This window comes from Scyliorhinus canicula, chromosome 12 (genome assembly GCF_902713615.1).
Source record: "Scyliorhinus canicula chromosome 12, sScyCan1.1, whole genome shotgun sequence".
Lineage (NCBI taxonomy): Eukaryota > Metazoa > Chordata > Chondrichthyes > Carcharhiniformes > Scyliorhinidae > Scyliorhinus > Scyliorhinus canicula.
In genome coordinates, this window is record NC_052157.1 from 58,367,493 (window position 1) to 58,383,009 (window position 15,517).

Below are 15,517 nucleotides of genomic sequence, written 5' to 3' on the forward strand. Positions count from 1 at the left end.
TGTGAATTACTAAGTTACATTCACCACAGTCTATACCCCTGTTGGTAACAGCACCTCAAGTACAAATAAAGAACAAAGCAAATTGCAGCACAGGAACAGGCCCTTCGGCCCTACAAGCCTGGACCGATCATGCAGCCTGTCTGAATTAAAACCCCTTCCCTTCCTGGGACCACACCATCTATTCCCATCCTATTCATGTATTTGTCAAGATGCCCCTTAAAAGTCACTATTGTGTCTGCTCACTACCTCTCCTGCAACGAGTTCCAGGCACCCACTACCCTCGGTGTAAAAAACTTGCCTTGTACATCTCCTTTAAACCTTGCCCCTCACACCTTAAACCTATGCCCCCTAGTAATTGACTCTTCCACCCTGGGAAAAAGCCTCGGTCTATGCCCCTCATTATCTTGTAGACATCTATCAGGTCACCCCTCAACCTCCGTCGTCCCAGTGAGAACAAACCAAGTTTCTCCAACCTCTCCTCATAATTAATGCTGTCCATACCAAGCAACATCCTGGTACATCTTTTCTCCTTCTGGTAGTGTGGCGACCAGACTTGAACATGATATTCCAAGTGTGACCTAACTAAGGTTCTATAAAGCTGCAACATGACTTGCCCATTTTTAAACTCAATACCCTGGCCGATGAAGGCAAGCATGTTGTATGCCTTCTTGACCACCTTCTATACCTGCGTTGCCACTTTCAGTGACCTGTGTACCTATACACCCAGATCCCTCTGCCTGTCAATACTCTTAAGGGTTCTGCCTTTTACTGTATATTTCCCATCTGTATTAGACCTTCTAAAATGTATTCCCTCACATTTGTCTGGATTAAATTCCATCTTCTATCTCTCTGCCCAAGTCTCCAACCGATCTATAACCTGCTGCATCCTCTGACAGTCCTCATCACTATCCACAATTCCACCAACCTTTGTGTCGTCTGCAAAATTATTAATCAGACCAGTTACATTTTCTTCCAAATCGTTTAGATATACTACAAATAGCAAAGGTCCCAGCACTGATCCCCGAGGAACGCCATCAGTCACAGCTCTCCATTCAAAAATGCACCCTTGCATCTTCTATGACTAAGCCAGTTCTGTATCCATCTTGCCAGCTCGCCTCTGATCCCACGCGACTTCACCTTCTGTACCAGTCTGCCATGAGGGACCTTGTCAAAGGCCTTACAGAGGTTCATGTACACAATACCCTACCCTCATCAATCATCTTCATCGCGGCCTTGAAAAATTCGATCAAGTTAGTGAAACATGACCTCCCCATCACAAGACCATGTTGCTCTCGCTAATATGTCCACTTTTTTCCAAATGGGAGCAAATACAGTCTCGAAGAATCCCCTCCAATAATTTCCCTATAACTGAGGTAAGGCTCAGTGGCCTGTTATTACTTGGATTATCCTTGCTACCCTTTTTAAATAAATGAACAACATTGGCTATTCTCCAATCCTGTGGGACCTCCCCTGTAGCCAATAAGGATATAAAGATTACTCTCAAGGCCCCAGCAATTTCCTCCCTTGCCTCTCTCAGTATTCTGGGGTATATGGCATCAGGCCCTGGGGACTGGTCTACTTTAATGTTTTTCAAGACCCACTATACATCCTCCCTTTTGATCTCAACATGACCCAAACTATCTACACACCCTTCCCCAGACTCATCGTTCAACAAGAATGGTATTCTTGATTAATAAGGGGGTTTCTTGATTAATAAGGGGAACAGGGATTATGGGGAGAAGGCAGGAGAATGGGGATGACGAACATACCAGTCATGATCAAATGGTGGAGCAGACTCAATGGGCAGAACGCCCTCATTCTGCTCCTATATTTTATGGGGGATTTTAATTCCAAGGTTAGGTTTGGAGAAGCTGGGATGCTCTCCTTGGAGCGAAGAAGTTTGGGGAAAGATTTGATCGAGTAGGACAGGATGATGACAGGTTTAGATAAAATAGAGAAAAAAAAGCTGTTGCCATCAGGAATTTCGACCTCGCGTGACTGTCTGTGCAGAGTCTGCACATTCTCCCCGTGTCTGCGTGGGTTTCCTCCGGGTGCTCCAGTTTCCTCCCACAGTCCAAAGATGTGCAGGATTGGTTGATTGGCCATGCTAAATTGCCCCTTAATGTCCTGAGGTTAGGTGGGGTTACAGGGGTAGGGCGGGTGTCGACTAAATTATAAGTCATCACTTCGAGTTTTCGCCAAAGGTCGTTTAATTAAACACAAAGTTCATGGGGGGGTTGGAGAGACCACAGTCATTCCAATTGTCCCCGCTTTACAGAGGTAAAGGCAGGCAATTTATATGATACAGTAAGCAATATTTAGGACAGAAAGCATTCTTTAGATTAGCAAGAGACAGAAAACCGAGCAGGCCGGAGTTAGATTTTAATGACAGGCCTTGGGTTCCTTGCCTAAAAAAAATTATTATTATATGCTGTCAGCAAAACAATGTGCAGCTGTATGCTTGTTTACATTCTATGACCTACTGACTATTTCATACAGAACTCTTGACTGAAATAAGGCTAAATATTCATCATGCTTTGCCAAGTGCCTGTTTCCATGAAATATAGGCAAGCAGCTGGTTAAAATGAATACAGGGTATTAAGGCAACTAATACACCAACTAAAGTCCCTTCTACAGCGGGGGAGTGTGTCTAGCTGAGGTACAGACTTGATGGGCTGAACGGCCTCCTTCTGCACTGTAGGGATTCTAAAATTAGCTGATTGAGCAAGGACCAGGGAGAGGGACACAGATTTCAGGTTTCAGGCAGCGGGGTGATGTGTGGAGGAACTTTTTTACACAGTAAGTATTAATTACCTGGAACTCACTGCCTATAGGGTGGACGGAAGTGGAGACGATGAATGATTTCAAAAGGAAATTGGACGGAGACATGAGGGAAACAGACTCACAGAGATACGGGATAGAGCGGGCGGAATGAGCCTGGTGGGATTGATCTCCACAGAGGGTCAGCATGGATTGGATGGGGTGAATGGCCACCTCTAGTGCTGGAACAACTCGATGACGCTAAAGTGATTCTAACCAGGACCAGTGTCTGGTTTCATTGTAACTTAACCCAACACCACACGGTATTTGGCTGCACTGGCAGACAAGATTGTTACTGCACAAAGCTTTAAACAGACTGAGGACTTCCTTGAACTGTTCGTCTCTCCCAGACACAAATCCCAGCGACAGTGATAACGACAACCACAATGAATATCACAGCTCGTATTCCCAGGATCAGGATCACGTCCAGATTCTCTCCTCCACTGTCTGAAAAACACACAGAAAGAAATCATCATTTACTCTCTGCTTTCAATCTCTCACTCTGGCTGAACAATCCAACTGAATATCACTGCGACATTTGCTGTAATATTGATCCATCCACTGGGATTAAATGGATCCTGAGTGGATAATCTGAAATCTCTCCTTAGCGTGGAACATTGGTGAGAATTGATCATTGTCCTGTTTGACTCCCTGGCGTTGAGCCGCCCGGAAGGTGCGGAATCCTCCACACCTTCTGGGGCTAGGCCGGTGCCAGAGGGTTTGGTGCCACGCCAGCCGATATCAAAGGGCTTGGCGCCACGTCAACCGGCGCCGAAAGGCCTCCGCCGGCTGGCGCGAGTTGGCGCATGCGCGGGAATGGCAGCGTATGCTGGCGTCATCCCAGTGCATACGCAAGGGGGTTCGTCTCCGCACTGGCCATGGCGGAGGTCCACAGCAGCTGGTGCGGAGTGAGAGTGCCTCCACGGTACCCCCCGGGGCCAGATTCCCCCCGCCGGATGGACCGGCCTAAAACGGGCAGCCGCTCAGCCCATCGTGGGCCGGAGAATTGCCAGGGTGGGCCGCTGCCAGCGGCCGCCCATTCCTACCCCCGCCAAAACCCCGGCACCGGATAATTCGTCAGCCGGCGAGGGCAGGACTCACGCCACCCCCCCGGTAATTCTCCGGCCCGGCGGGGGGGTCGGAGAATTCCGCCCCTGGTTCATGATGCAGAGCGAGGCCAGCAGCGTGGGTTTATTTCCCATACTGGCTGAGGTTATTCACAAAATAATGTCACTGAACAGCTTCAGGGCATTCTGGAGAGGGAGGGAGATAAAACAGAGGTCATGGTACATGTTGGTACCAATGACATCGGAAGAAAGAGGGCTGAGGGGTTACATCAAGAATTCAGGGAATTTTCATGATATGCAGGCACACACACACACATAATGATATACAGACAAGCAGCTAATGGACACAGTAAACAGGACATGACCAATAAACAGGCAGGACACTCAGGGGTGGGATCTGACCATAAAAGACACGAGGCACTCACACTCCGCCTCTTTCCACTGATGAACATCTAGAGAGTCAGTCAAGAATGTTGTTACAATCTCACACCTCCACCACGTGGCTAAGAGCTAGTCTGGTTCAGTCAGACAGAGTAACCACACTTAAGTTAACAGAGAGTCGAACTCACAGAGAGCTGTGCTAACTGTGCTATTAGTTCAATAAACCTGATTGAACTAACTTCAAGGTCTGGAGTATCTTTCTGATCTAATCTGCATCCAGTTACAGCCAGTGTTAGACCAGTGTACCTAACGCAACATGAATTAGGCAATAGACCTCTCGGGTTGTAATCTCTTGATTACACCCAGTCCCACGTTCTAGTGAATACAGAAATAGGAGAATAGCACAGATGAATGCATGGCTTAAGAGTTGGTGCAGGAGGGAAGATTTTAGATTCCTGGATCATTGGGACCGTTTTTGGGGAAGATGGGACCTGTACAAGTGGGATGGTCTGCACCTTGTGGCGCTAACAATTGCACACAAAAGACTCGATACGGTACAAGAGAGGCTTTATTACAGTGAGAAGCTATTCCTTCGGCTGCAGCTGTAGAATGGCTTCTCAGGGAAACTTATGAATATTTATACTGCTCCCTGTGGGCGGAGCTAGCCGGCAGGGGCTTACCGGAAAACCTGTAATACAGGTACTGTCGTACATCCCCTAATGCAAGCACACACATATATACAGTGGTAGAGATCACCACATTCACCCCCTGTAAAAAATGAGTCCGGCGGGGGTGACGTGAAACTATAATACATAAACGTGATCTATTTACAGAGGGGGGGGAAAAAGAACCAAGAGTCCATCGGGCAACCCAGTGCCCGTCACAGGTTGAGTCGGACCGGCGGTCGGACGTTCCGTTGCGAGCGGCGCAGCAGTGGTGGCGACGTCTGCACAGGCGGTGTCGGCGTCGACGGCGTAGGTGCTGACGGTGTTGGCACTGGCAAATGGCGCGATGACTCCGGGAGCGAGACAAAATCTTCCATGTCCTCTCGTGTGGGCAGGGGAACGAGGGATGGACCTGGTGGGGCGGAATTCGGGGGTGCTGGGGAAAAGGAGAGTGGCGCGTGGGTAGGGAGGAGTGTGGGCATGGGGTCGGCACCCGAGGGAGCCAGGTCCCTGAGCGAGACTGTATCCTGGTGGCCGTCGGGGAACTCCACGTCGGCATACTGGGGGTTCGCGTGGGGCAGGCGTACCTTATCCACCAGAGGGTCTGTCTTGTGGAGTCTGACATGCCTACGAAGAAGGACTGGCCCTGGAGTAGCGAGCCAAGTCGGGAGCGACAACCCGGATGTAGACTTCCTAGGGAAGGCAAAAACACATTCATGGGGTGTACTGTTAGTTGCGGTGCACAGTAGCGACCGAATGGAATGGAGCGCGTCAGGGAGGACCTGCTGCCAGCGAGCGGCTGGGAGGTTCCTGGACCATAGGGCCAGCTGGACGGCCCTCCATAACGTCCCGTTCTCCCTCTCTACCTGCCCCTTTCCCCGGGGGTTGTAGCTGGTCGTCCTGCTGGAGGCGATATCCCTGCTGAGCAGGAACTGACACAGCTCATCACTCATGAATGAGGATCCCCTGTCACTGTGGATATATTCGGGGAAACCTAACAGAGCGAATATGGAATCCAGGGCCTTGATGACGGTGGCAGACGTCATATCCAGGCATGAGATGGCGAAGGGGAACCTAGAGAATTCATCGACCACACTAAGGATGTACGTGTTGCGGTCGGTGGAGGGGAGGGGCCCTTTGAAATCCACGCTGAAGCGTTCAAAGGGGCGGGACGCTTTCACCAGGCGCGCGCGGTCTGGCCGGTAGAAGTGCGGCTTGCACTCCGCACAGACCTGGCAGTCTCTGGTGACTGTCCGTACTTCCTCGACAGAGTAGGGCAGATTGCGGGCTTTGACCAGATGGTACAACCGAGTGACCCCCGGATGGCAAAGGCTCTCGTGCAAGGCACGTAGCTGATTCACTTGTGCGCTGGCACATGCACCTCGGGAGAGGGCATCTGGGGGTTCGTTGAGCTTGCCAGGGCAATACAAGATCTCGTAATTATAGGTGGAGAGCTCGATTCTCCACCGCAAGATTTTGTCGTTTTTGATCTTGCCCCGCTGCGTGTTGTTAAACATGAAGGCTACCGACTGTTGGTCAGTGAGGAGAGTGAATCTCCTGCCGGCCAGGTAATGCCTCCAGTGCCGCACCGCTTCAATGATTGCCTGGGCCTCCTTCTCAACAGAGGAGTGTCGGATTTCGGAGGCGTGGAGGGTGCGGGAAAAGAATGCCACGGGTCTGCCTGCCTGGTATAGAGTGGCGGCAAGGGCGCCATCTGAAGTGTCGCACTCTACTTGGAAGGGCAGTGTCTCGTCTACTGCGTGCATCCCGGCCTTGGTTATGTCTGAGCGAATACGAGCGAAGGCCTGTTGTGCCTCGGCCGTGAGGGGAAATTGTGTGGACTGGATCAGTGGGCGGGCCTTGTCCGCGTATTGTGGGACCCACTGGGCATAGTAAGAAAAGAACCCCAGGCAGCGTTTGAGAGCCTTGAGGAAGTGGGGGAGGGGAAGCTCCATGAGGGGGCGCATGCGGTCGGGATCGGGCCCCAGTAGTCCGTTTTGGACTACGTAGCAGAAGATGGCTAAGCGGTCTGTGCGGAACACGCACTTCTCCTTGTTGTAAGTGAGGTTGAGGAGAGATGCGGTGTGGAGAAATTTAGCAAGGTTGGCGTCGTGGTCCTGCTGGTCATGGCCGCAGATGGTGACATTGTCTAAGTACGGAAACATGGCCCGCAGTCCGTACCGGTCAACCATTCGGACCATTTCTCGCTGAAATACCGAGACCCCATTAGTGACGCCGAAGGGAACCCTAAGAAATTGATACAGTCGACCGTCTGCCTCGAAGGCAGTGTAGGGACGGTCCGATTTACAGATGGGGAGCTGGAGGTAGGCGGATTTCAGATCAATTGTGAAGACCCGGTACTGTGCAATCTGATTGACATATCAGATATGCGAGGGAGTGGGTATGCGTCGAGCTGCGCGTACTGGTTGATGGTCTGGCTGGAGTCCACGACCATCCTGTGTTTCTCCACCACCACTTGGGCCCTCCAGGGGCTATTGCTGGCCTCGATAATACCCTCCCGAAGCAGCAGCTGGACCTCGGACCTGATGAAGGACTTGTCCTGGGAGCTGTACCATCTGCTCCTGGTGGCGGCGGGCTTGCAGTCTGCAGTCAGATTGGCAAAGAGGGAGGGAAGGTCAACCTTGAGGGTCGTGAGGCCGAAAACGGTGATGGGAGGTAGGGGTCTGCCGAATTTGAGGGTGAGGCTCTGGAGGTTACATTGGAAATCCAGGCCCAGTAAGAGTGGCGCACAGAGGGTGGGGAGAACGTACAGGCGGAAACGGTTGAATTCAACGCCCTGTACGGTGAGTTTGACCAGACATAAGCCCCGGATCGGGACAGGGTGGGATCCGGAGGCCAGGGAGATCTGCTGGTTGGCAGGATGGACCGCAAGGGAGCAGCGCCTTACTGTGTCCGGATGGATGAAACTGTCCGTGCTCCCGGAGTCGATGAGACAGGAGGTCGCGTGGCCGTTGATGAGCACCATCGTAGAAACGGTGGCCAGGTTGCGAGGGCGGGATTGGTCGAGCATCATGGAGGCGAGTAGCGGGCGATTGACCGAAGAGTCCAACGAGTCCGATGAGTCGCGGCTGCGACCCGGGTCCCGTGGTCCCGTTCCAAGGGGAGGACAAAATGGCGGCGTCTGGAGTACCTGCGGAGAAGAAGATGGCGGCGCCCATGCAGCGCACGTTGCAGGGGCGGGGCAAGATGGCGGCGACCATGGAACGCACACGGAGTCGGAGGATGAAGCTGGCAGCACCATGGTGCGCACATGGCGGGGGCGGCGAAAGATGATGGCGCCCACTGATCGCACGTGGCCCCGGGGGCAGCGGACGGCAGGGCCCATTGCACGATCGGCTGCGGCGAGGGGGGGAGTTTGGGCGCGATAGCGGCAACTGCGCGGGACTAACACACCGCTGCAAAGTGGTCTTTCTTGCCACAGGATTTGCAGGTCGCGGTGCGGGCTGGGCAGCGCTGGCAGGGGAGCTTCTGCTGACCGCAGAAGTAGCAGCGGGGACCCCCAGGGTGCGTGGTGCGGCGAGCAGCGCAGGTGTAGTGCGCGGGGGAGGCTGCTGGGGGGGGGGCGGTTGCGGGGTTCACGAGGGGTAGGATGGGTGCGCCGCACGGCTGGCGGGGTAGGATTGCACATTACGGGAAGTGGCCGTCATTGAGAGCGCTAAGGTCTTTGTTGCCACAAGATCGAAAGCGGCCCCTTCCAGCAGTCGTTTCCGGATGGGGTCCGATGCAATATCCGTTACAAATACATCCCACATGAGTAGATTCAAATGTTCCATGGCCGAGACAGCCTGGCAGTCACAGTCCCGTACTAGAGGGATAAGAGCCCGCCAGAAGGCCTCAATCGACTCACCCGGTCGTTGAACGCGAGTGGCAAGTAAATGTCTCGCAAACAGAGTGTTCGTCGATTGAGCGTAATTCTCTTTGAGCAGTTCCATGGCCCGGGCGTAGGTAGGCGCATCCTGAATCAGCGGGAACACGCTGGAGCTCAGCCTTGAGTATAGGAGTTGTCCCTTCTGAGCCTCCGATGGTGCAGGGTCCGCTGAGGAGATGTAGGCCTCGAAAACAGCCAGCCAGTGGTTAAAGTCTTTCCTGGCGTGTGGCGACTGCTGATCCATCTGCAGGCGATCAGGCTTGATTCTGATGTCCATGATGTTGGAAAATCTCACTGTAATAAATTGAGGCCCTAACAATTGCACACAAAAGACTCGATACGGTACAAGAGAGGCTTTATTACAGTGAGAAACTATTCCTTCGGCTGCAGCTGTAGAATGGCTTCTTAGGGAAACTTATGAATATTTATACTGCTCTCTGTGGGCGGAGCTAGCCGGCAGGGGCTTACCGGAAAACCTGTAATACAGGTACTGTCATACATCCCCTAATGCAAGCACAGATATATACAGTGGTAGAGATCACCACACACCTAAACCAGAGCGGAATCAACGTTATTGCAGGTGGGTTTGCTGGTGCTGTTGGGAAGAGTTTAAACTAGTTTGGCAGACTGAGAGCAGAATATGGACACAGTGTAACATAGAAAAGCCAACAGGTCATAGGGAATACAGCGGCAGTAAGTTTCAAGAGAGTACAACAAGGCTGGAGTATTACAGGTAAAATAGATGAGATAAAGGTGATGATTGACACATATAATAGAGATCACAGAGACATGATTCAGTGAGGAGCAGGATTGAATATCCGGGGAAATAGTATCTTCAGGCAAGAGAGAGGAGGGGATAGAAGAGGAGGAGGCTTTGCATTATTAGTCAAGGAGGCAGTTACTGCGGTAAGGAGGGATGATATCTTGAAGGGGGCATCAAATGAAACTTTGTGGGTAGAGCTAAGGAATAAAAAAGGGACAGCTATGTTGCTCGGCGTTTATTATAGACTTCCAGATAATCAGCATAAAATTGTGCGCAATTCACAGAGGGTTCTAAAAATAATAAGTGGGTAATTATATTAGGTGATTTCAACTTGCCCAAAATTAATTGGGATAGCCATCATATTAAGGTCTGAGGTGGAGTAGAGTTCTTAAAATGTATACTGGAGAACTTTTATTTCAATATGTAGAGGATTCAACAAGGGACGGTGTAGTGTTGGACCTAATTCTGGGGAATGAAGCCAGACAGGTGGTTGATGTGTTGGTGGGGGAGCATTTTAGTGATAGCGACCTTAATATGGTGCAATTTAAATTTCTTATGGACAAAGAAATGGACAAGTTGCAAAAAAAGGTTTTGGATTGGGGGAGAGCTGATTTTAACAAAGTAAGGCAGGATCTGGCCAAGGTAGACTGGAAAGCGGTCCTTTTAGGGAAATCTGCAGATGAGCACTGGGGGGGGGGGGGGGGGGGGGGGGGGGGGTTAAGATGAAATGGGTAGGGTACAGGCCCAATAAGTTCCTTCAAGGGTAATGGGGAGGTGTAACAAGCCCAGGGAACCATGGGTGACCAGAGACATTCAGGATACGATGAGAAGGAAAAGAGAGGCTTTTAACAAGTACAAGGGAAGCAAATCAGCAGAGGCAATAGTGGAGTATAAAAAGTGCAAGATGGAGCTTAAAAAATCAATTAGGAGAGCAAAGAGGGGATATGAGAAAGCTCTAGCTGGTAAAAGTAGGACAAATCCCATGATATTCTACAAGTATCTAAATGGGAAGAGGATAACCATGGAAAGAGTGGGGCCCATTAAGGATCAAGGGGGAAATCTGTGGGTGGAGCCAGAGGACGTTGGTGGGGTGTTGAACAAATATTTCATATCTGTCTTCATCCAAGAGAATGAGGAGGTAGGAATGGAACTCGAGGAGAGAGATTATGAGGTTCTTGAGCAAATTGTCAGAGGGAGTGCAAAAGTACTGGAGGTACTGGCGGGCTTAAAAGTGAACAAATATCGAGGTCCGGATGAATTGTGTCCCAGGCTGCTGTGGGAGGCGAGGGAGGAGATTGCCGGGGCTCTGACCCAGATTTTTAATTGCTCTCTGGCCACGGGGGAGGTGCCAGAGTACAGAAGAACAGTTAATGTGCTCCCACTATTTAAGAATGGTTGTCGGGACAAGCCAGGGAACATCAGACCAGTGAGTCTCACGTCAGTGGTTGAGAAACCACTGTAGAAGATTCTGAAGGAGAGGTTCTATCTCTAATTGGAGAGGGAAAGTTTTATCAGGAATATCAGCGTGGGCTTTGTCAGAGGAAGGTCATGCCTAACAAACTTGGTTGAATTTTTTGAGCATGTAACCAAGTGTGTCGATGAGGGTAGATGTAGTTTATATGGATTTCAGCAAAGCCTTTGACAAGGTCCCACATAGGAGACTTATTAAGAAGGCAAATGCACATGGGATACAGGATAACTTGATACGGTGGATTCATAATTGGCTTAGTGGTAGGAGATAGAGGATGACGATTGATGGCTGCTTTAGTGTCTGGAGTAAGAAGTCTTACAACACCAAGTTAAAGTCCAACAGGTTTGTTTCAAACACGAGCTTTCGGAGCACGGCTCCTTCTTCAGGTGAATGGAAAGGCTTGTTCCTTTCAGGTTCCTTCAGGTGAATGGAAAGGCTTGTTGGAACAAGCCTTTCCATTCACCTGAAGAAGGAGCCGTGCTCCGAAAGCTCGTGTTTGAAACAAACCTGTTGGACTTTAACCTGGTGTTGTAAGACTTCTTACTGTGCTCACCCCAGTCCAACGCCGGCATCTCCACATCATGATTAGTGTCTGGAAGCCAGTGACCGTGGCGTACCACAGGGATCTGAGCTGGGCCCCCACCTTTGTCATTTATATAAATCAGTGAGAAGTCTTACAACACCAGGATAAATTCCAATAGGTTTATTTGGAATCAATAGCTTTCGGAGAGCAGCTCCTCCATCAGGCGAGTTCAATTCACATCATTCGGGACTTGTGGGAGGAAACCGGAGCACCTGGAGAAAGTCCACACACAGACACAGGAGAACATGCAGACTCCATGCAGACCTTATCAATTGGGGCTTGACTACAAAAGCAGGGAGGTCATTATGAAGCTGATAGAACTTTGGTGAGGCCACAGCTGGCGTACTTTGTGCAATTCTGGTCACCACATTATAGGAAGGATGTGATTGCACTTTAAATGGTGCATAGAATATTCACCAGAATGTTGTCTGGATGCAACATTTAAGTTATAATGAGAAGTTGGATAGGAAACGCAGGAACGAACAGCCACGTCTGCTTGTTGCTTTTGATGGTTGCGCCACGTACATCATGCGCATGCGTGTGGGGAGATGGGGAGAAGCACCATTTTCTCTAGACAGAAAGGGTACACCATGTTAAAGGAATAAAGGAATAAAGGGATAACAACTGCCTCTGCAGTGCGGTGAGCCTCCAAAAATTGATTTATCACCGCTGAAATTTTAAAATTACTATCTTATTTCCTTCTCTGGGGCAGCACGGCGGCCTAGTGGTTAGCACAACCGCCTCACGGAACTGAGGTCCCAGGTTCGATCCCGGCTCTGGGTCACTGTCCGTGTGGAGTTTGCACATTCTCTCCGTGTCTGCGTGGGTTTCGCCCCCACAATCCAAAAAATGTGCAGAGTAGGTGGATTGGCCACGCTATATTGCCCCTTAATTGAAAAAAATAATTGGGTAATCTAAATTTTAAAAAAATAAATTATCTCCTTCTCTGATTGGATGCCCCCATCCAATGGATGCCCGGGGCCAATGCACCGTCGCCCCCCCCCCCCCCCCCCCCCCCCCCTGCACTGTCTGGGAGGATGGTAGAGGCGGGTTGCCTCACATTCTTTAAAAAGTACCTGGATGAGTACTTGGCACGTCATAACATTCAAGGCTATGGGCCAAGTGGTGGCAAATGGGATTAGATGGGCGGGTCAGGGCTTTCCATGCACCACTGCAGACTCGATGGGCCGAAGGCCCTTTTTCTGCTCTGTAGTAGTCTGTGATTCTGTGATGAAAGACCACCTTCTTGACCTTGCGACTCGCCCGAGGTGTGGTGATCCTCAGCTTCAATCACAATCAGTCAGTTCTCCCCCTCAAAGAGAAAAGAAGCCTATCGTCAACAGGGACTATTACGTAGAAAAATTCATAAATGTTTAATGCAGGGTGGAAATCCATCTCAGACATCTATGCCGATTGGGCAGGATCACAATGGTCCCAACCTCCCTATGGTTGGATTTACCTTCCCTACTTAATAACCAATTCCTATCTTTACCCAAAGAGTCAGGAGAATCCGGAATTCACTCCCACAAGGAGTGGGGGGAATGTGGAACTCACTCCCACAAGGAGTGGGGGGAATGTGGAACTCACTCCCACAAGGAGTGGGGGGAATGTGGAACTCACTCCCACAAAGAGTGAGGGGGAAATTGGAATTCACTCCCACAAAGAGTGGGGTGAAACTGGAATTCACTCCCACAGGGGGTGGGGGGTAATGTGGAATTCACTCCCACAAGAAGTGGGGGGAATGTGGAATTCACTCCCACAAGAAGTGGGGGGAATGTGGAATTCACTCCCACAAGGAGTGGGGGGAATGTGGAATTCACTCCCACAAGGAGTGAGGGGAAACTGGAATTCTCTCCCACAAAGAGTGGGGGGAATGTGGAATTCACTCCCACAAGGAGTGGGGGGAATGTGGAATTCACTCCCACAAGGAGTGGGGGGAATGTGGAACTCACTCCCACAAGGAATGGGGGGATGTGGATTTCACTCTCACAAGGAGTGGGGGGAAACTGGAATTCACTCCCACAAGCAGTGGGGGGAAACGGGAATTCACTCCCACATGGAGTGGGGGGAATGTGGAATTCACTCCCACAAGGAGTGGGGGGAATGTGGAACTCACTCCCACAAGGAGTGGGGGGAAACTGGAATTCACTCCCACAAAGAGTGAGGGGAAACTGGAATTCACTCCCACAAGGAGTGGGGGGAAACTGAAATTCACTCTCACAAGGAGTGGAGTGGAATGTGGAATTCACTCGCACAAGGAGTTGGGGGGGGGGGGGGGAATGTGGAATTCACTCCCACAAGGAGTGGGGGGAATGTGGAACTCACACCCACAAGGAGTGGGTGGAATGTGGAACTCACTCCCACAAGGAGTGGGGGGAATGTGGAACTCACTCCCACAAGGAGTGGGGGGAATGTGGAACTCACTCCCACAAGGAGTGGGGGGAATGTGGAACTCACTCCCACAAGGAGTGGGGGGAATGTGGAATTCACTCCCACAAGGAGTGGGGGGGAATGTGGAACTCACTGCCACAAGGAGTGGGGGGAAACTGGAATTCACTCCCACAATGAATGGGGGGAATGTGGAATTCACTCCCACAAGTGATGGCTCGCTCACCACAACTGAGAAGTGTATTGGGGCAGCAGGGTAGCATGGTGGTTAGCATAAATGCTTCACAGCTCCAGGGTCCCAGGTTCGATTCCCGGCTGGGTCACTGTCTGTGTGGAGTCTGCACGTCCTCCCCCTGTGTGCGTGGGTTTCCTCCGGGTGCTCCGGTCTCCTCCCACAGTCCAAAGATGTGCGGGTTAGGTGGATTGGCCATGCTAAATTGCCCGTAGTGTCCTAATAAAAGTAAGGTTAAGGGGGGGGGGTTGTTGGGTTACGGGTATAGGGTGGATACGTGGGTTTGAGTAGGGTGATCATGGCTCGGCACAACATTGAGGGCTGAAGGGCCTGTTCTGTGCTGTACTGTTCTATGTCTATGTTCTATGTATTGCGGAGGGCCTGGTATTCAACAGGACAAAGCACAATCCAACAGGCAGTGGTAGTGAGAAGTGACTGAGGAGGATTCTGGATGAAGTAAGCTTGCTCACCACAACTGAGAAGGGATTGCGGAAGACCCAGTGTCAAATACATTTAGATTAGGAGAATGAGCAGGTTGCATATTACCTCAAAAATATGAATCTAAGTGGAGAAGAGGAACAACATGATCTGGTGAAACAAGTACACAAATCACTAAAATTAGTGATACAGCTGAACAAGGTGATTAAACAAACAAAACAAACACTCGCAATTATTTCAAGAGTGAAATAATCAAAAGTAACAGCCAAGCCAGCGGAGACCACCTCCTTTGAATGAATAAAAGAAAATGTTGAAGAAGACTTCTGGAGAACCTGCCATGTCCTGAGCCAAGCATCACCTTAAATGTGTCATTTAATCCTATTCTGAAATAATAAGGTCCTGCATCTTTCTGTGTGATATTGGTTATAGTCAGCGAGCAGTCACCATCTTTCAGGCTTCCAGACAGCCGGGCCCGATGGCGGAAACATGGCACGTCGTGATTGTGATCCTCGGAGTGAAAGGCTGCAGTTGACGTGTCTCCTTTCTTGTTATTACACCAGACTCCAACTTGAGATTGGTTTCGCGTATTTGATGGACTACTGCAATTACATGGAATCTGTACACACATCTGAGGGAGTGCTGGACTGTCAGAGTGTCAGTACTGAGGGAGTGCTATACTATCAGACGGTTAGTACTCAGGGTGTGCTGCACTGTCAGAGGGTCAGTACTGAGGGAGTGCTATACTGTCAGAGGGTTAGTACTCAGGGAGTGCTGCACTGTCAGAGTGTCAATACTGAGGGAGTGCTGCACTATCGGAGGG

At 50.6% G+C, this 15,517-nt stretch overlaps 1 protein-coding gene across 4 annotated transcripts in view; it reads right to left on the bottom strand.

The window, feature by feature from the left end:
• The window catches only part of LOC119974744 (sialic acid-binding Ig-like lectin 14), a 73,854-nt gene that overhangs the window by 43,449 nt on the left and 14,888 nt on the right, over positions 1 to 15,517 (bottom strand). For 2 of the 4 annotated variants that reach the window (XM_038813931.1, XM_038813933.1), the window contains exon 5: positions 2,187 to 3,267. The exons of 1 other annotated variant lie outside the window; for it this stretch is intronic. In XM_038813931.1, the coding sequence (XP_038669859.1) occupies positions 3,128 to 3,267 (140 nt within the window). In that variant the 3' untranslated portion in view covers positions 2,187 to 3,127. Of the gene's footprint in view, positions 1 to 2,186; positions 3,268 to 12,715; positions 12,952 to 15,517 lie in introns of those variants that run through there. One more of the 4 variants, XR_005462569.1, reaches the window with a different exon arrangement.